At 41.8% G+C, this 20,253-nt stretch overlaps 1 protein-coding gene across 2 annotated transcripts in view; it reads right to left on the bottom strand.

Moving 5' to 3' along the window:
• The window catches only part of col7a1l (collagen type VII alpha 1-like), an 87,148-nt gene that overhangs the window by 42,357 nt on the left and 24,538 nt on the right, over window positions 1-20,253 (bottom strand). The window contains exons 1-14 of one of the 2 annotated variants that reach the window (XM_071502283.1): window positions 16,440-16,541; window positions 16,259-16,334; window positions 11,466-11,668; window positions 7,625-7,805; window positions 7,308-7,467; window positions 5,834-5,927; window positions 4,465-4,638; window positions 4,000-4,163; window positions 2,781-2,910; window positions 2,540-2,656; window positions 2,036-2,191; window positions 1,411-1,527; window positions 1,133-1,276; window positions 909-1,028 (exon numbers count right to left, since the gene is read on the bottom strand). In XM_071502283.1, coding sequence (XP_071358384.1) covers window positions 909-1,028; window positions 1,133-1,276; window positions 1,411-1,527; window positions 2,036-2,191; window positions 2,540-2,656; window positions 2,781-2,910; window positions 4,000-4,163; window positions 4,465-4,638; window positions 5,834-5,927; window positions 7,308-7,467; window positions 7,625-7,805; window positions 11,466-11,541 — 1,633 coding nt within the window. In that variant the 5' untranslated portion in view covers window positions 11,542-11,668; window positions 16,259-16,334; window positions 16,440-16,541. Of the gene's footprint in view, window positions 1-908; window positions 1,029-1,132; window positions 1,277-1,410; window positions 1,528-2,035; window positions 2,192-2,539; window positions 2,657-2,780; window positions 2,911-3,999; window positions 4,164-4,464; window positions 4,639-5,833; window positions 5,928-7,307; window positions 7,468-7,624; window positions 7,806-11,465; window positions 11,669-16,258; window positions 16,335-16,439; window positions 16,542-20,253 lie in introns of those variants that run through there. The other variant, XM_071502282.1, reaches the window with a different exon arrangement.

A 20,253-nucleotide genomic window follows, 5' to 3' on the forward strand; every position in this document is an offset into this window, starting at 1 on the left:
GGGGTGGATGTGATGAATTGCTAAAACAGTGGCATTTCAAAAGCTTTTGGCGGAGTGAGTCTGTCACTGAGAGAAAAAGAGCTGGACCTAAAAAAAAGAAGCAAATGTCCTTTACTCTTCTTCTGTTTCACAGATACATGCTCCCACTAGGCCACATCATGCAAAACAATAACTGCCTTTATTGTAACAATCATATAGATTGTCTCTGCAAGGTAAGTGAAAAAATAAATCATTGTTTATGCATGAACATATGCATGAAAACATGCAGACAAAACTAAGATGCGCGAAAGAAGGAAGGTGAGAGATCAGTGCTCATCTCATCTCTCTCTGTATGAAAAATAAGAACCAAGTGTGAAATCTTTCTGTAATATTCGACTGAACAGCAGATGATTCATTTCCAGGCAGGACTTGTCTCAGGTATACCCATAATAAAACCCTCAGCTCATTCAGGAACCAGTTCTCAAGTCTCTTCAGTGGCTTCCAGTGTGTCAGAGAACAGAGTTTCAAGTGCTGCAGTTTGTCTCTAAATCTCTCAGTGGGTTAGGACCAAAATACATCTCTGTTATTTAAAATAGGAACCCTCTCGACTTGTCCAATAATCAGGCAGAAGGCTGCTGACTGTTCCCAGGGTGCAAAGTAAACATGGAGAAAACAAGCAGAATTCAATGAAACTTCCAGAGATAATCAGACTTGCTCCGACTTTGACCACCTTTAAACCCAGATTGTTCTGATTTGTCTCTGACTGAACCTCAAATACTCACCATGAACCATCTTGCCCTGCATTCCTGTATTTATGTCTCATGAATCATGAGATGTATCACTGAAGGGACCGGATCTTATCACCACATGAACAATGGTGGGTGATGTTTAAAAAAAAAAAAAAAAAAGTCTGAAATGTGTGAAATCACCTGGGGTGGGCCCCCAGGCCAGTCTGTATCCCGTGGCTCCTGGGACACTGTTCCATGAGATGACAGCAGCACTGGTGGTCACAGCGGACACCTTCAGGGTCTGAACTGCACTGCTCTCCACTGACAGAGGGACAAAGAGAGAGACAGAGAGCGTGTGGGGGGTGTGAGTCATGTATTTGAAACTGTAACCATTCATGCTTTTATTTTTGTAGCACTCTAGTTACATGTCTTGACTTTGGTGGTGGTGACAGGCCCCTCGATATCTCCAAAGATGGGGTTAATAGTAACGGTGTACTCAGAGCCTGGGTGGAGTCCCTGGATCATGTAGAAGTTGAAGGTGTCCCCGAGGTTTATGTTCTCTATGTGATCTAAAAGACACAACAACACTTTGGATGACTGATGTCTGCCATAAATTAGTAGCAACTTCATGTCTGATGATAGCATGCTATACTATAAGGTTAACATCAAACATTTTAGCTCTGTTCCAGAAACAAAGTGTAACCTGGGGATGCCCATGTCAGACGATATCCTGTCGCGCCCTTAACTGAAGCCCACCTCGCCTGGACAGTGTCTGTGGTGGCGTTTTGGACCAGGAACTGCTGAACCGGTACCAGCTTTACTGTTTAAACACACCCAATCTCATATTTCATTTTTGTTTATTTAGTGAAAACCACAAAACCATAAACCACAAACATTTTCTGATCAGTTAGTTAGAGCAATGTAATGAAATATAAAAAACACACTAATCTAAATGGGTATAAATCAAAACACATCCTCCAGAGATATTTTTCAAATGTGGCATAAAATAGAGATAAATGAGAGTTTTATTGTAAGTAATAGACCCAGTGCTTACTGGTAGTTTTATTTAGAACAACAGCACCATACTGTGGATATTCTTTGGTACTACACCTTGGCATTTGCTCCACTGTGTGTTACCTTGTTTCATACTCTATTACATGACTTTTACAGCTATGCAGGCTCTTTCTCTGTAGCTGTTTAGAGTAATGAATGTGTAAAAGTGTTACAAATAGTAAATAAATTGACTTTGGCATGAAAAACTTTGGTCCTGATCTTTGGCTTTCCTGTTTATCTGAATGAATACTCAAGACAAAATTCAACAAACGTACATGTCTTGCCCACTATTGAAACCGGTTCGCTTGGTCCCTGCGGGTAAACAGCATAAATACTGATAGTGTACTTCTTATCCTCCTCCAGGCTGTCAATCACATGAGAAGAGGTGTCTCCAGGAAGCAGCTGCTCATAAGTGAATCCTGGTCGGTTGGCTGCAGAGCAATCATAAATCCAAACAAATCAATACCCGAGAAATATACCTTTCAGACAGCTTGTTTCTGTGGCGCTGACTGCCACGTGTTAGATCGAATGGATGAAAAGCAACTCTGAACTGATAATAGCTTTCATTCAACAAGTATGTCAACATGGTTAAATAAATCCAAATGTCAGATTTGAATTATACATCTGTACAAACTATTTTACAACCAATTTCTCTAAGATGTAATATTATGATGATAAATACTCCTCAATACTTTGTATGTACATATTGGTCTGCAATAAAATTTGGCTTTGGCTCTTGAGTATAAATAAGGTGTATGTAAGGTGTAATGTTAGCATACATCTTGGGATGAAGATCTTGAACCCGCTGAGCTTCCCTAAAGGAGGCGTCCAGCCCAGGCGCAGAGAGAACAGCCCCTCCTCAATCACACGGAAGTTTGACACCTGGGGCAAAGGGGCTGAAAAAAAAGAGAGAGCTCAGGAAAAGGAGGTACAGCCAATTTTGAAAATACATACGCACATAGTATCTTTGTATTCTCCAACAGGTGCATGAGCGTGCACTGACACCTGTCTGACACCTACTTGTCTGGATGGTGATCGTCACAGAGTCTCCTATGAGGCTGGGGTAGATGGCATAGACAGTGAGGGAATAGTCTGTTTTAGGGCTCAGCTCTGTCACCAGTGCTGTGCTCACATCTGCCTTCAGATCAATCTGTCACATACACACGAGACGGTAGAAAAAGAGGAGCTTAGTGTGCGCATGGGTGTGTGTGTGTGTGTGTGTGTGTGTGTGTGTGTGTGTGAGAGAGAGATGGAAACAGAGAGAATAAAGTGTAGGATGACTGATCAAGAGACAAATACCCAGAGAAAGTGCAATGACACATACATAAAAATATATTTATATCTTCACTTCCCATGTAAGTGTTTACCTCAGCAAACAGCCAGCATCCTTATACTTTGTGTACACTTCTGTCCAATACCCTCCATTATATTCAAAATAGGTGCCGTGTTGTCCCTTCTACCATAAATCAGAGAGTAAAATATTCCTCTTGTGCTTCTGTAACATAATTCTCTGTGTCTATCACAGGTATAAATGCAGTAGTTTCATGAAACAAACACAGAAGCATAGATTTTGTTTGGGAAAGTGACACCAATACCAACCCCACTGTTCATGTTGTTCCCATCAGTGCAACATTGTGGTAACTTTGGAAAGTTACACAGAAGGAATTGCACAGTGACTCAGGCTGCGATAAGAAATGACTCACTGAATTTCATTTTGGTACATGTCTGGGTTACAGAGGTGACCCAGACTTCGAGCTAGAAGTTAGTGTTTTCAGGATGTCTAAGGACATAAGCAGCCCTGACTTCCCTGAGGGATTGAAGGGTGTTGTGAACTTTTTGTAGCAGGAAATCAATATTTATCAAATGGAAGAAAAAATGTCCCTATCATAGAAGGATTCATAGTGTGTCAGGTATCCCATCAGCCCCTCAAATTCCATATCAGTCAATATTTGTATTTGTTACCCCCTTCAGCACGCTCTGTGTCTTTCCCTGTCATGCTTCAGAAATCATTTTAGAATCGGCACTTCATGTTGCAAAGTAAACTTCACAAGTCTAAACCGAGTTTTCCTGTCCAGGATCTGATAGATTCTCTTTAGTTCATATGAAAGTCTTGGAGTTTTGAGATGATTCATCCGCACTGAAAGTCATATCTGTCATATTTATGCCCAACATGATAACATCATCCATGCTCCGTCACAGTCCGACACATTTATCATTATGCATGTGCACGGTCCCTCACCTGTCTCTGCTGTGGGTGGAGGAGGTGTCCCTTGGAGGTGAGAGGGGCAACCAGGAGGCGATATCCAGTGACATCACCCGTGGCCTGGGTCCATGTCAGTCTGAGGGAGCTGTGGGCCAACTCACTGACCTGCAGGTCTCTGGGGCCCACTACGCGCTCTTCAACTGGAAGTAGGAGAAGGTGTAGAAAGAGGGATGAGATGAAAAAAATAAAAGAGAGTAAGTGAGAGAAATGCAGATGGACTAGCCATATAATTTGTCTGAAATATAAATCCATCTTAGTGCGAAAGCTCCAGTGTGGTGTGAAATAATAGAAAACCATTATTCATTTTTTTTTCTTTTCATGCTTTAGCGTGAAATACAATTCATCAATATAAAAATGCAAACAGCTGGCAGCTGTAATACACTGGAAATCTCACTTTGTTATGAAGAAGTTTGCGCTCTTGCTATGTGTGGATTAACTCACCAGGCTGGGATGTTTTCACAGGTCGTGGAGGTTCAGAAGCTGTGAAACACACTCTGCGGGTCAGTTTGGGAAGGACGGCTTCCAGGAGGGAGTAGTCAGCGCCCACCAACAGGTGCTCCTCATGAGGCTCGGACACAATCCTCCTCAGCTCCGAGTCATCAGCGCCCCTTACACCTTGTCACAGGACAGACAAGGTGAGACAAGAGGACAATGTGTGAGACGGTAGATATTTGCCAAGGCAGATAAAAAAAACTAACAAAAGCTAATCTAATGAATAATCTGCTGCACCTACATGACAGGTCTTTAGATTTTTCTTGATTAACGCACAATAAAACAAATGAAAACCAATTACAGTGCAACAAATAGTGTATGTGATGTGATTCCTGTTTGACTTCTTTTCTTTGCATTTTCTCCACATGCTTCCCCACAGGCATCACCAGGGGGAGCTGTTGCATTTTGGGTTTATTTATTATAAGTCATGAAAAGATGTAGACACTCATGCACATGCATAATGCAGAAATAACTCAGGCTTAATCAAAAGCTCCTGGCACATATCTCAAGTTGTAGTTATGTGTGCATGTCAGGCTTGTGGAGGTGGGCCCGGACAAACACCTGATAAAGACCCACTCTGGGCTCCAAAGGTTGTACTGATTGGCACACACACATATCTGCACACACATCTGTGCATACAGTATGTTTTGTCCGTGCTACACAGGCTCCACAAGCATCGGCTGCATAAGATACGTGTGGAGCTTCTCTGCGGGAGTGATGAACGAGAGGAGCAGGCCTCAGTGTCAGAGTTGCAGATGGGGGGGGCATTGAATTGCCTCATGAAAAATAGCTGTGATTAGCGCACCACCGGCTCATGAGTGGTAATTATTGCACTGCTCCCAGATGAAGGAAATAAGTTGTGGGTGTGTGCGCTTCTGCATGTGTGTAGGAGAGAGAGGGTAAGATTGTGTGAGTAAACTTATGGATAAAAAACAGTGTATATTGATGAAGGAGGAAAGGCGGAAGCTGAAGCGACTTTCCTGATGCAACACACGGTATCAGAAAGTGCACCTTTACATATACAGTATGGGAGCTGAATTAATCGCTCCCTTTCCCGCATACATATTTAGCAGATGCCGTTGTGTTTGCACATACACATGCAGGAGGTGCCGCATGAGTGCACTCATACACTCGGAAACAAGAATCTCTCACACATGCTCACAAATACCCACACTGAATCCAATGAATTCAAATGTACAGGACATGAATTTCCTAACTGCAAACACCACAGATAAGCCGGCAGAGCTCGGATAAAATCTGAGGGCCTGGCTGCAGTGGGGATGTTGCAGGAATTCACAATACCAACTTTCACACTCACCTAGTGCAAAGAGAGAAATCCCATTGTCAGCTACCGCTCTGGCTGGGGCATCAACCTGGTCGTCCGAACGTCCGTTTGTGATCAAAACAGCAATCTGTACCCAAAAGAGGCAGAGAATTACACATGTAAATTCAGTAAACATAACATACATTTAGTAATGAGAGGATCAGATAAATTACGTTTGTTTATGCAAATTTAGAAACTAAAAAGTGGTAGGTTTCTACTGTATTAAATCTACAAAGCACATGTTGTGAAAATGCAATCTTGAAACAACAAAATAATAATGCAAGCTGGGTTGGTTTTAGTAATTTTGTCTCTACCTTTAATGTGTATTCTAAAAAAAATATTTTCCCTATTGTTGATATCACAGGAGGTTTAAATCAACCTCCTAATAATCTTTTGGGCATCCTTGCAAACAGTATTATGCTCATAAAAGCCTCCATGGACTTTTGACATGGTTTAGCCCATAATTGCACACATAATTAAATAAATCAAACCCAAAGACAAAAAGGATGTTTGCTCTCAACTGAGACTGATCATTTGCCCATTAAGGAAAATTTAGTCTGTTCATTCAAAGGTCACAGCTCAGTCAATGAAGGCTGAGTCTAGAAAGCATCAACATGAGAAAGTAGCTGTGTCTTGGCATGTGCTCTGGCTGTACAATTCAATATATCAGCCTAATCCTCAGCTCTCTGCCTTCCCACGTCAAGTGCGCTGCTGAAAGACGATCTGTGCACACACTTCAGGGATAGAGAGATGAATGCTAACCAGCTGTGTTTTACTGAGAATACACCACAGCATTAGACTGTCAGAGAAATTTAGCTGAGAAAGCTGAAAAGTGCATTTGGACATTAGAGAGGCACTGATGAGACGAGCTTAGTGAAGTTGCTGATGTGGGTTAGGGTTCAAGGTTAAGACCAGCACAAAGCAGGTCAATCTCCATCTGGCCATCATTAACTGGACTTTTTGCAGTGTGTCTGCCATAAGTCATCCCTTATCAACAAACATTCAGCCAAATGAAGCCACAATGGAACATTTTTTCTTCACTTTTTCTTTTTCTTCATCCCAGAGTAAAAGCAAAACAAAGCAAAATCTCAATTTATATTCCAACTATATAACAACATAGTTTAATCACATTCACAGTAGTAGTAGTGGTAGTTTGTTTTGTTTGTTTTTTCACAATATCCCATGGAATACAAAAACAGACTCCTGACTAGTCATTTGCTTTCACACAGGGCCAGAACATAGAGTATATGCATGTTGCTGGCCAGCTGGAAGCAGCCGTCTTTGCAGTGTGGGTTGTAATTTCAAATCAGTTGTTTCTCTGTTGCTTGTGTATCCACACTTTGTCGAACATTTAACAAGATTAAAGCTCTTTTCAATGTGCGCGTAAAAAGAAGTAAATACTTAGTGGACGCAGAACTATCACAGTATCACAAATAGAGGCGGCCACCATGGATGGGTAAGTCACTACCTTTGGGGCATGATCTCGACTGATGGCAGGGCTGAAAACATGGTCGACCAGAAACTGGAGGGCATCACCGATCCTCCTGGATCCACCTTCATATGGCAGGTCTCTGATGGCTCTGAGCACCTCCTCCAGTGAACTGTAGTCTGTTAAAGCGATCCGCATCCTGCCAGGAAAGGATTACAGAGATCATATAGAAAGGATGGAGCAACCAAACACAGTATGGACATAAAAACAGTGTTTTTGATTTTGATTATTAAGTACTGAATGACAAGTGAGCTCCTAGTGCAGTGAGTTAAACCTTTGCTGTGCCCATGTGTTACCTTGGGACATCCCCAAAGACAGTGACGCCAAAGCGGACCCCCTCAGCTCCCACCACACTGTCCTGGAAGGAGGAGATGACGGCGGAAATGAAGCCTTTCACACTGGAGAAGCTGGTCTGACCCACACCCCATGACTCATCCACCAGAAAAACAATGTCTGCCTGCACTACTGTCCTGCATGCTGAGGAGAGAAGAAGAAGGGATGAATTAGTGCATGAATATAAAGGAGGGAGAAGCAAGGGTATTTCTCTTTTTTTTAGAAAAGGCAAAGAAACTAAACTAAAATCCAAAAGAGGTCATTACTTTCATATTCAAATGAATTTGGACAAAATTCAAAGTAAATCTCTCTAAAGGTTAAAGGATAAGGCTGGTAATTTAGCCACTAAACTTACAGAGATGTTTTTTTTCCTACAGTGACCACCAGATAGCAGTATTGTTCCATCATGTTGAGGTTTTTCCTTTCATTTGCTGCTGTCATGCAGCCAGGGCACCAAACAAATCCCCATGAATTTTTAATGAGACCCAAGTGAGCCAAAGAGGCTATCAATATTCTGAGCACCCCTGCAATAAAACTTTGGCCGAGCAATGAGGAACGCTTAGAATAATAAGGTAAACACACCCAAAATCAGGGTCAGTCTCTCTGCCCAAGCAAACAAACGCATTTAACAGAAGGATCTGCTGCATTTGGAGGGATTCAGGTGCTTTTTAATGAGGCGTTAAAAGGACAGACACGCACAAAGGTACACTGCTGCAGTGACTATGTGCACACACATCCACACACATATGCAGCTCCTCATGCACACGCTATACCGTACTGTACTGGCAAACGCACACACCCCACACAGAAATCTGCTGCGTCTGCAAATGCCCACAGAGTCAATATTCTGGCATTACATATGCAATAAACCACAGTGACGACAGCATTGATTAGGTTAGTGAATAAAAGATAGGCACCGCTGATTGTTCTGTAAGTGATAACTCCGCTTCTCTGCTGTCCTCTATTTCATTACCAAGCTCTCTCTCTTCTATTATCTCACCCTTCTCCCTTTGGCTGCAATCCCAGGATTCACTGGGGGTGACATATGTCTCCAGCCCATGGCAACCTAACATTATGTTCTCCCTCACACACCTATACATCTCTGGCTACGTACCAAGGGAACAGAATATCATTGGGAATTCAATTTTTAGATTGTTCTCCGCTAGCTTTGCCCACATGGAAGCTTTGGAGTCATATACTCAGCAATTGTGGATTCATCACTGATGCAAAACACACAGATGTAAATTCACAGGATACAGCACCCTGAGCTGAGCCTCACACTGGCAGCCAAACACCTTCGAATACACATGTAGCTCTTCCATTCACTGGGATACATTTTCTACTCCAGAGAGTTCTATAAGAGCACATATAATATAGTTGAGACTTTGAGCAAGGGAGTAGCTGGAGGTTGATCTCTGTCAGACAGACACAGACTGAGGTAGGAAACAAGATCAGTTATCCAGAAGTTTGTCTGTCTGGGCTGGCAGGTGAGAACCACATGCCTAAGATAAGGAGGCAACACATGCTGAGGGATTAGGAATGGTTTTCTTGAAGGTTATCTAAGCTGATATCTCAAAGGTTGTATACAACTCTGCGTTAGACCACCATTGATTTACGCATTAGATGTAGCTCAGTGACTTCAGCGTATTCTGCAGAAAATTCTGCCAGGAGAGAAATATTCGCAGAAATAATGATGCACTACTGCAATCAGCTCCACCAAGATCAAGAGAAAAGATGTAAACCATCAGAGAGCATGGGTTGAAGAAACTCAAAGGGCCATCAGGTTCAGATTTTATCCAGACAAATGAATGTAAAAGTTCTGCAGTAATTTGCAGAGAAACACAAACTGTTAGAGTAGGACTGAATATTAAATGATAGAAAGACCAAGTATTGGTAATGTTTTTATGTGACAAATGCTCATTCCCTCAGGATCTGTTTCCAGGGCTGTACTCCCACCTCTTTTGGGGCAGTCAGTGGGTGTAAACAGGCGAGTCAGTCTCATAATGTCATGGCTCTAATTTGAATTTCATGCAGTTCATTAAGTCGTGAAAAACAAAGGAATAGAAAGAGCAGTACAGTCATCAGCTGGCTGACACCTGAGTCAGTCCGAGGGACTGAGTAAACTGAGTAGACCTGTGTTAGGTTCTACCCTGCTGTCTCAACAGCTCATCAAAAGAAGTCTTAACTTTGTTGTTACACTCAGATATTTCAACACATTTTAATCTATGTAGACTTTTTGATTTTGGTCTGATTTGATCAACGGAAAAAGTCCACACTAATACTACAAAAATATCTTGAGATACCTGTGTTTCTTGAATTATCACTCACAGTACAGTACAGATATGTATAATGTTTGATAGTAGGCTGTGAACACCACCACGGCAGCTGCTGTGCACATACACAGATGAATAAACCATAGCAACGACTGCAACTCACAACAAACATGCATGTATTGAATTGTTACTAACCCCTGCTTCTCTGTCTCTTCTTGACGACAGATGGACACGAAAACGATCCAGTTTTTTGAGTTTTTAAACTTGACCTTTCTCTTCAGAGCACTACTTAAAAGTGTGAAGCATGATTGGGAAACATCACCTTCTTATGCAGAAAGTTTCAGCTACCCACTGTTACTTTACCCAGTGTTTTTGATTTTGTTACCCACTGTTACCCACTTTAGCATTATTTGCACATGCTGGATGCACAAGGTCATGTGTTGATTGAGTGTTGAGCGTTTGATTTGGGTCACTTAATCATTAAAATGATGGCAGATGGATTATAGATGTTAGTTAACCATACAAAGATGCTATGAAAATCGTATGTATTTTTGTGCAAATATGCACCTATGTGAGAACGGGAAGATGCACTTAATGAGAAGAGAACTGTTGTAATAATCATAAACTGCTTATTGGCACTTTGCATGGTCCTCTGACCATCAGCCATTGTGGTAAAACAAAGCTTTAAGCTGTCAGTTATCTTAATGATTCAACCACACCCCCCTTCCTGTGAGTAATACAAAAAACTATAAGCCCTAAGGGTTGTTATGAACAACCATATGATGGCATTTGAATGAACACTGTCAAGAATAGACAATGATAACAATTGCAAAGGAGCCGCAGCTTCAAATATATCCTCGGGCTATTTTTATCCTTCCATAATTCTGCCCAACAACTTTACCAATCACTTTCTGCCAACCACATTCCAGGTGGAGAAAGTCTAACTTTTGATTGGCTGATTGACCTTTTGGTGACATCCAATAGCACCTGAGGCTAAGGTTCTGTATCTAGGGGATGGGTTTGACAGGCTGGCAGACAGAGTGTTGTACTGTACATGAGGCAAGCAGATGTTTAAATTCCCTGACTAGTCACAGTCTGGAGACAAACTGGAGCTGGGTTAGAGTCTGCCCCGTGTACCAATCCAGGTGTGGAGATTTAATGATGGAGCACTTGCACAGGCTGTGTTCATTAAACACCTGCCCTTTCTTTAGCTTGAGCATGTGAGGCGTCTAATTCATAGACCCATGCACATTTCTGACAATCAGACATATGGTTTTGACTCGGAATTAAGAAGCTGATTTTAGTGAGGGAATATCAGAGAAAAATGCAACGAAATGAAGAAAAAGGAGTGAACCACTGGCTGACACTTTGAATAAATGAATAAGTGAGTGGGTGAGTAGGTGAAAAAGTATAGAACAAAGTTTGACGTTGCGAAATGGGTATTTGAAAAACAACGGAGTAGGAACATTAGAAGCGAATTGATGAAGTGTGTGTGAGCGTGACATGTAGGTGTAGGAGTGTTATCAGTTACCTTCAGTTTGTGCTGTGACTCTTTGATGGGAGAGAGAAAGGGACAGTAGAAAGATCCACACAGAAGAGCAGCCCATACTCTTCCTCTCCTCCTCTCCTCTACCTCCTTCGATCACCTGCTCCTCCTCCCAGTTCCTCGTTTCACAAATCCCCTTCTGAAATTCCACTCGACAACCATCAAATCCAACTCTTCCCTCCTCTTGTCTGAGAGTAAACAGATGAACAGAAAGTGGGGAAAAAAAACTCATTAAAGGCACTCAAAGGTAAAACATAATCAGCATTTTCAATTTGTCACAGAATTCTGAGTCTTATGCAGAAGTTAAGCTTTTAAAAGTTGCCAAGAGTTTGTTCCAGTTGTTTTCCAGTAACACAGTATTAAATCAGTTATCATGCAAAGGAGGTTATCACACCTGAGTTTAAAGTTTTGAATCCCACTTCTAGTCTTGTACAGGTAATGGGACCGTGACATATTTACCTCTGTCCAAGTTGGTAACTTTCATACCATACTGCACATGAAACATTTCCATGCAACTGAGTCTCCCACAGCTGAATCTTATTTTGTGTTTTTACCACCTACTCTAGGTGTTGTTGAGCTGATTTAAACCAATATATCCAGGTAAACATTATGTTGCACTAGCTCCCATCATTGTGTGTGTGCACTTGCACACAGGAGTGCTCCTGTTAACAGTTTTATACCAAGGAAATAAAAGCATCAAAAGGTATTTTAAAATGTCCAATATGAGCCCAGCTATTGAAAGCTATTAGGCACATATGAGCATTAAAATGACCCCAGTAATCTAGTGTCTTACATGGCAGAGCTTCTTCCAGACACAACTTGCTGGTTGACCTAGATGCAGGTACCTGGAGACCTGGAGTTTTGCCTTGTTTTTGTTGCTATGGACATTTGTGCAATGAAAGATGGGCTTCAAAGACCTAACCTCGCGCCCAACTTAAAACGTTCATTCATTTTATTGAGGCCATATCATATCTGCTTCGATAAGAACACGTAATTTATATAAATGGGATCAAACGTGGATTTTTACTTACTTAATTCTCTCAAATCACATGGCCAAAAAGAACAAACTAACAGTCAGAATTGCTTTCCCTGACACATATTTATACAAGTAAACATCTTCATTGTAAATATGGAAATGTCATTTATAAGCTCACAGAAGTTTAATGCTTTGATTTAGGCTATATTTAAGTCAACCTTTTGCTGCATTCAGACAAAAATGACCGATCAATCTGATGAATCTATGGTGCTAAAACGACATGAAAATCAAAACAGCAGCTGCTGGAAAGTTTTCAGTTAAAATAGCTCGAAGAGAAGAGATGCAGTGCCCTGTTCATTGAATTCAAGAGCGACAGGTTCAAGGAAGCTCTTGCAGACTCCACAGATGCAAAAGGTGTTTTGGACTGGTCAGACAAACCTATGAGCCATATGCACCTGTCCTAGACTGGGGGCCAGAGGGCCTGCAATGCCCCGGAGTTCACACTGCAGAGGTGATTATCTACAGAGATAAGGCTGAGACAGCATGGCTAATCGCTTCCGGTGTGTGTGTGTGTGTGTGTGTGTGTGTGTGTGTGTATATTACGTTGCACTTGGTCAAAAAAATCCAGTACCATAGCAAATCTGTAGTAATGTGCACTAAGTGTGTCTGATTACAGTTTCCACCTACAGTTTCCATGTGTGTGTGTATGTTTTGGTGTTTCATGTTTGACCAGGGCACCGTGACACTATTGTGAAATTGTGGGGAAAAGGCTCACAATTTTGTGAATGAAAGTCTTATCCCAACTAGCATTTGTGCATGTGATTCATACAGTTACATGGACAGACACATGAAAACAGATTCACTTACACACACAAATATCTGACTGTGCGTCATCTGCAATGCAAAATGTGGCGGTTTTGAATTTCTGCTTCACTGTTTCTACACTGCACATGAAGCACAACACGCTCAAACACTATAGTTTAGCTGAAAAAAAGTCAAACTGTGGATGTGTAGGAGACAGGTGAATGGAGATAGTCTTTGGCAGTGTTTCTAACAAATGACAGCAGGACAGGGACATTTAGACAGATGAGCCTCGCTGGTGAATGTGTAGCTGTTCTTCACAGCAAATCTAGATGGAGGGAGAGTAATAGCTGTGCATGAGGGTAACTGGAGGTACAGTAACGCTCTGGGATACATAAAATCCTCTTTTTCTTCCCCGACAGACGAGGGACACTTCAGGTTAGCATGAAAAAGATTAACCCAGAGGCTACAGCTTTTGACTTGGCATAATATGAGTGGAGGCATTTCAGTCCTATTGAGATGTTGCGGCTGCTTTTCTGGCTTATTATCTGCCACTGAGACACGTACCTTAGAGGGTAATATTTAAAAGCAAGCCTGGAAGTATACTCCAGTGATAGCAACAGAAATGTATCAACAGGAAGAGCTGCAGCAACAGTCAGTTAAGTGTGCATAATCAATGCCTAAGTAGAGTAAATCCAACACTTAAATCAGCGCACGACGCAGTGGCAAAGGAGTCATGCAGCAGTAAAGGATTATCCCATTTGAAATGAATGAACTTCCATCAGAGAGCAACACGTTCGACGCATTAACTGTGATCTAGGGAAATGGTTCGTGCTGTTATGTTTTACATTAGCTTGCTAACCCCCCCTGTCTCCACATAAGTGTGTATGCGTGCTTAAGTGTCTGTCTGTGTGTGTGTGTGTGTGTGTGTGTGTGTTTATGTGTGTGTGTGTGTGTACTGTAAAGGCATGTGCTTTTGCAAATTCATAAGCATAACATCAAAGGGAAATCTGCCTTCACTCAACTACTCTGCATGAGGGGAAAACATAGCAGATTTCTTTTGGCTTTAAAGATTCATGCTCCATTCATCCAGCTATCAACCAATACATCATCTCCTATGTTTCCCTGTGAGATCATGATCCAACTGTAAATTTAATATCATAATGCCATAAAAATAAATGCAAAACAATGTGACTTCCAGAAAACTCCTCGCTGTGATTTGACCACCTGGTCTGAATCAGTCAGAATGGCTGAAGGCTGAGTAGTTTACAGCCTCTGCAGATGGAAGTAAGACCTGGCAGAGCTTGAACTCTAATGCAACACTGCCAAAAAACTACATTCTCCCCGTCACATACCAATGCCGATCTAAGATCTGTCTCTGCATGTATCATCTTATTACTGAAGTGCAGAGAGGAACTCAAAAGCTGTTTTCATGACTGACAGCCAGTGTAGATTACACAGTTAGTATCTTGTATCTATCCTACAGCGGGATTTTCAAATAGCTTTGCATTAGTGTTGAGAGAAGCAGCAGCTATGCAGAGTTTTGCAATGGCTTGAATGTAATGACACAATTTAGTGAGGTTTGTTGAAGGAAAGAGGGAATCTTACGAGCCCCCTAGGGTCAGCTGAGTTACATATAAATCTGATCAGAAAACAAAATCAGAAATCAAAAGAGGTTGGTTGAGTTTTTGCAAGGATCCAAATGGTTTTGAAAAGCTTTGCTGTTATGCATCCACTGGAAACCATGAAAGTCTGCACATAGGTGGACCCACCAACTGACAGAAGGACACTGCCATCCATAGAGTCATGCTAAACGTCACCTCAGGACATTTCTGTAATGTCCGCATCCATAAGGCTGAGTCAGATACTCAGACAAACTGCTTGAGAGTATCCCACATCAAAAAACACTTGCACAAGACTGCATCCATCACTCGCCCCACGCTGGGATCATAAGCACTTTGCCCAGCCTCTCCACGGAGAAAGTGTGTGTATTGTGTCCGAGGGCTTTCGTTTATCACTGCCCCGAGAGGATTAAATAATGCAACAAAATGAAGTTTACTGTCTCAGGCCCTTATACTCCCTCTCTGTTCACTATCTCCTTTTCTCACACACATTCACACACTCATTCACACATCGTATGCCCTCCAAGTCGGCATGTCAGCTATTTCTACATAAGGGTATTTTCCACCTCACCACTTCACAGGATGGATAATCCCTGTAGGTGGAAACCGGTAACAGTGAAAAGACGCACACACAGACACAAATACAGTTCAGAACTACAATGTAAGATAGTAGATATCTTCACATCTCCAAAAAAAAAGCACATGCGCAAATATTCAGCTCATAAATTGCAGCATTCTGCCTTAATATCACTTTGCATTTGCATTCTACCTACTCAGACAAATCCATGCATATGGGAAAAAAAAAAACACAGTTCATTATACATAGTTTCATCTCCTGACAATGCTCACACAAACAACCTGGTGTGCCCTTCTTATTATTCATGAATATACTAGAGCTGACATGACTGTAAAATGCATGACATCTTGTTTTTATGCTCCCATTAAGTTGGGAGGTGTGAAATCTTTGCATTAACTCTCGCACAGAAGCAGAAGTGCAAAGACAAACACACATGCATGCTACAAGACATCTGTAGTGCATAGACAATGTGTATTTGTAAGTGCATGCTCTTAGACTGAGTGCAATTTGCAGCAATTACTGTACCTTATCACATAAAAGTAATTGAGACAACGGGAAAAGAGGCAAACAGCGAGCACTAATATCAGAGAAGTAATGCTGTTTAAGGAGAATTTGTACTGTAAAGAGTTGCAGTAAAGGCTGAGTATAAAAGTGTTGGCCTTAGTCCAGACACTTTGGCTGTAACAAGGGTATCTGGGCAGTTAAGAATTCAAAACTACTCCATAAAGCACCATATTAAAGTGCAGTTAAAGTAATGGGTTTTGACTGTGGCCCTAAAATGGGCCCACACATTTTCACTTACCACTGCAGACAAGTGAATCATCATTATCTTCCCAATCCAAGTGATCTTTTGAGTGCTGAGGGAGGAGAATCACCCCCTAAATTACACACAAAAAAGTTTCATCTGAAGAGAGGCAAAAATAAATAAATCAATTAAATTATAAAAACAAAATCCCACAGAGGTTGCTATCAGAGATAATAACCTGAAAAGCACACGAGAATCAATGTGTATATCCAGGTGTCTGCATCTGAGTGAAAGAGGAGGTAGGTGTGTTCGAATGTGTGTGAGAGTGGTTGAATGACATAGACTTTCTTTCCTGGGCTCTGCTGAAGTGCAGAAACGTTTGGGGAGAGGGGTGGGGGTGGGAAGGTGGGGTGAAGCTGCTGCAACCTGTTGGCTCAGCGCGTGAGAGAGAGACAGAGAGGTAGACAAAGAGAGAGACAGATAGACAGAGAGGTGGGGGTTACTGATGAGCTTTGACCCTGCAAGGAATGCATTACTACTGTGCTACAGTGTGTGTGTGTGTGTGTGTGTGTGTGTGTGTGTGTGTGCATGGCTCACACAGCCATGCTTTCACCTAAGTAACAGATTACGCAGCAAAGTAAAAATGATGGTAGGTACCACACTCATACAGTAAGTTGAATCCGCTTGAGTAAGGAATGCAAAAACTCACCAAAAACTGACTTGGCAGCAGATGCATGACGACAGGAGTCAGCCCATGAGAGACCTCTGCATGTTGGTGCAAATTAGATTTAAGATCTGACATGTTTCCTGGCCCAGTCTTTTACTGCTCGCTTCATTTTTCTGTTTCTTTCACATGATCATGAAACATTTGATGCCAGAAAACGATCCCTGATGTGATTTGAACTACATTTGTACCCAATATACTAATCATCCAACCACAGATTACATAACACCATACAAAGAAAATACCTGATGATAAAAGCACCAAACGCAGCCAAGGTCAATTTGTTGAAACATGAGCTCTTGTATTCCTGACATACCTCTGTATTCAGGGTTTGTATACTCACACATAAACCCAAACAAAATAGCTTGTAGAGCAAACACCTTCTCAAAACAGAAAGGCGAGGGAGGAGGATAAATCTGTCACGTTTTACAAGGCCCTCTCAGTTGGTGTGTGCGTACAGGGTGCACTCTTCATGGTGGACCCGAGGAATGTGGTGACCAGTTTAATAGGGTTTAGCCAGCTGTCACTCTTGACATGCTATAACTCAACACACACACACAGAGAAACACACACACACACACACTCTCTAAGTGTAGTAGGATCTGGCTGAGGTGCAGATTTCAATGATTGTGGAGAAATGGGAGAAGGTACAACAATATGCATTATGTATGCAATGAACCCATTCATTACTGCCTTACACAGACACACAATTACAGCTAACGTTGTCTGTAATTTACAACACACACCTTGTGAATCCTCGCAGCTATCGTACATTCCCAAACAAATCTTTTGGAATTGGTGTGACAATGTAGCAGAAAGTCTGCAAACATCTACATAATGAGCCATCTGATGTGACTGCATCTGCATCTACATCTGCATCAGCATCTGTATACACCTATTTGCATACATAGAACTCTCACTGAAAGTACATCGAACAATTACAGAAATGAAACCAATTAAAGGTTAAATAAATACGCTTCACCATTCAGTCTTCCTTTAACTATATCTGCAGCAAATGGAAAACAAGGTCTTAACAATTTACAGATAAAGACCAAGGGCAAGGGCATCACACACAGTGCACTGTAGATCAGTTCCCACAAAGGGAGGTATGTTTAAATACAGCTCCTCAAATGTGCACTCTGCAGTCTTACTGAATCAAATTGTTAAATTTAAGGGACACTTCTGTTTTCGTGAGCTTATAAAGTGCTGCCAAAATGGCCTTTTTATCAAGTGCGCACATTTTTATACTCGGTGTTTCACAGTGAGCGTGCCTATGTTGAGATGTTGGCAGCAGAGAAGTGCAGAACAGTTCAAAAGCACATGGTTGTTACTTTAGACTACATGTCGCTACAGTGTAAAATGAATATCAGACATCAGTGTGGAGCAGCACTGCAGCACCTATCATGTAAAATGAAGGACTTCTACAGAGAATCCATCAGTGTGAGAGGTGTATCCTGACCTGTAGAGTATAAAGGTGGTTTATTCTGGTTTGGGCCTGAGGGCTGTCTGAGTTACACGCTGCCCTGCAAATGACCCTCAGCACATACTAAGGAAGTTCAGGACGGCACATCAATCAGGAGCACTCTCACTAGACGGTCAAAGGTCAGTGCATATATCACTCTGTACATCACCGTTTTCACCTGGTGCTGTAAAATGGACCTTAATGTCAAGAGCATCCTCTACCACTGGTGTCCATACTGACTTTGCTTCACAGAGGAGAGGAACATAAACTTACCTCTTTACAGTCTTCAGCCTCACTGTCTTTCAGCAGCAGGTGTGATTCGATATAAAAGGTGTTGTGGATCTGTTGGGGGTATTCAGATGGGGAATATTAACTAGCCTTGTCTCAGCTAATTGCACTCTTATTCCAAGTGGGCCTAATTCCCCCTTTAGTCACAAGAGGTGCCGGCTCGAAAGTGATCTTTGATTAAATTCACGCTGTAGGCTAAACAGAATAGAATCGTGTGCATTGGGAGTCAGGAGAAAGAAGAAGAAGAAGAAAGAGAAGGAGGCAGGGAAAACTAGCGAAGGAGGGAAGGGTGTGTGACTGGAAGGGTGCACTATGGCTGAGTGGGTGAACTGGGAGGAAATATGGATGGGCAAAAGAATTTAAAAAAGTGTGCACACATCTACACGTGTTTGTATTTGTGTGTGCAAGTATGTGCTCGTCATTCATTGGGAATCCAGTGGGCTGGCCAGCTTCACTGACAGCCCAATAAAAATATCAATCACACGTAATTACATCCTTGGTAATACAATAGTGTCTGTTAAGTGGGAGTTCAACTCTTCTCCCCATCCTTTCTCCTCCCACAATGCACATGCCAAAAAAGGTAAAAAAAAAAAAAAAAAAAGTGCCTGTTTCTTAAAAGCCATATCAGTTCCATAACTACTGTGTTAAGCACACTAGGCCACTGATGATTTATAAAATGGTACAAGTGAATATAATTACCTATTAATATTCTGTTTGGAACAGCCTTGGTCATTCACCATTCATGCCTCGTGGCAGCTTTTCAAGAAGCTTCTACTTCTAATTTGATGAAATACAGATTTAATGCATTTCTGAAATCTTCATTTCTCCACCTCCTTTTTTCGCTCCACCGGCTCCACCACGGAGGTTATGAGAATCAAACATTACTTTGGCCGCCGGTTGTACGGCGCTCCGTTAATTGTGCGATTTCTCTCATGGCACTTTAATTATGTAAAGTCGAGTATGAGTTGAAATTCAGAAGTGATCATTTCTTTATACAGTGTCCTGTATAATTGGTGGGTATATTGCTGTAATATCATTAGCCTGTGCTCAAAATGGAAGTGGTAGAGTGTTTTTTTTTTTCTTTCTTTTTTTTTTTCCTGATAGGTATTGGCAACTCTACGCTGAACTTTGACCACCTGCGATTTGAAACATTTTACAATTAAATTTTCAGAATCAGGACACGTCACCTGCTGCTGTGGCGTGAAATCAGCCTCGGAGTCTTGTTTTCCCATGCTGCCATTTCATTTGCTTTCCTGCCTCCTTTTGTGTGGGGTTAATGTAACTATTGATAGGCTGACAGCATGAGATATGTGTCAGGCAGATTTGATGCTTGTATCAGTTTCTGTTTAATGCTGTCAGCGCTGGCACATTTGTTGCTTTCACACCGGGAAGATGGGCAGTCTTTCTCTGGCCTGAGGCTAATGCAATTCTGACTCACATCCATAAACCATACAAGCTGGGCAGAGTGCCCACTGCTGCCAACTACAAAAGGTCTGCTCTGCGCCAAGCCTTTTAGCAGTACAAACATACGTGCAAACACATGCACGCCTGCACACACACACACACACACACACACAC

This window comes from Trachinotus anak, unplaced genomic scaffold, assembly GCF_046630095.1.
Source record: "Trachinotus anak isolate AG129_WGS33_773 ecotype Australia unplaced genomic scaffold, CSIRO_AGI_Tana_v1 ptg000018l, whole genome shotgun sequence".
Taxonomy (NCBI): domain Eukaryota; kingdom Metazoa; phylum Chordata; class Actinopteri; order Carangiformes; family Carangidae; genus Trachinotus; species Trachinotus anak.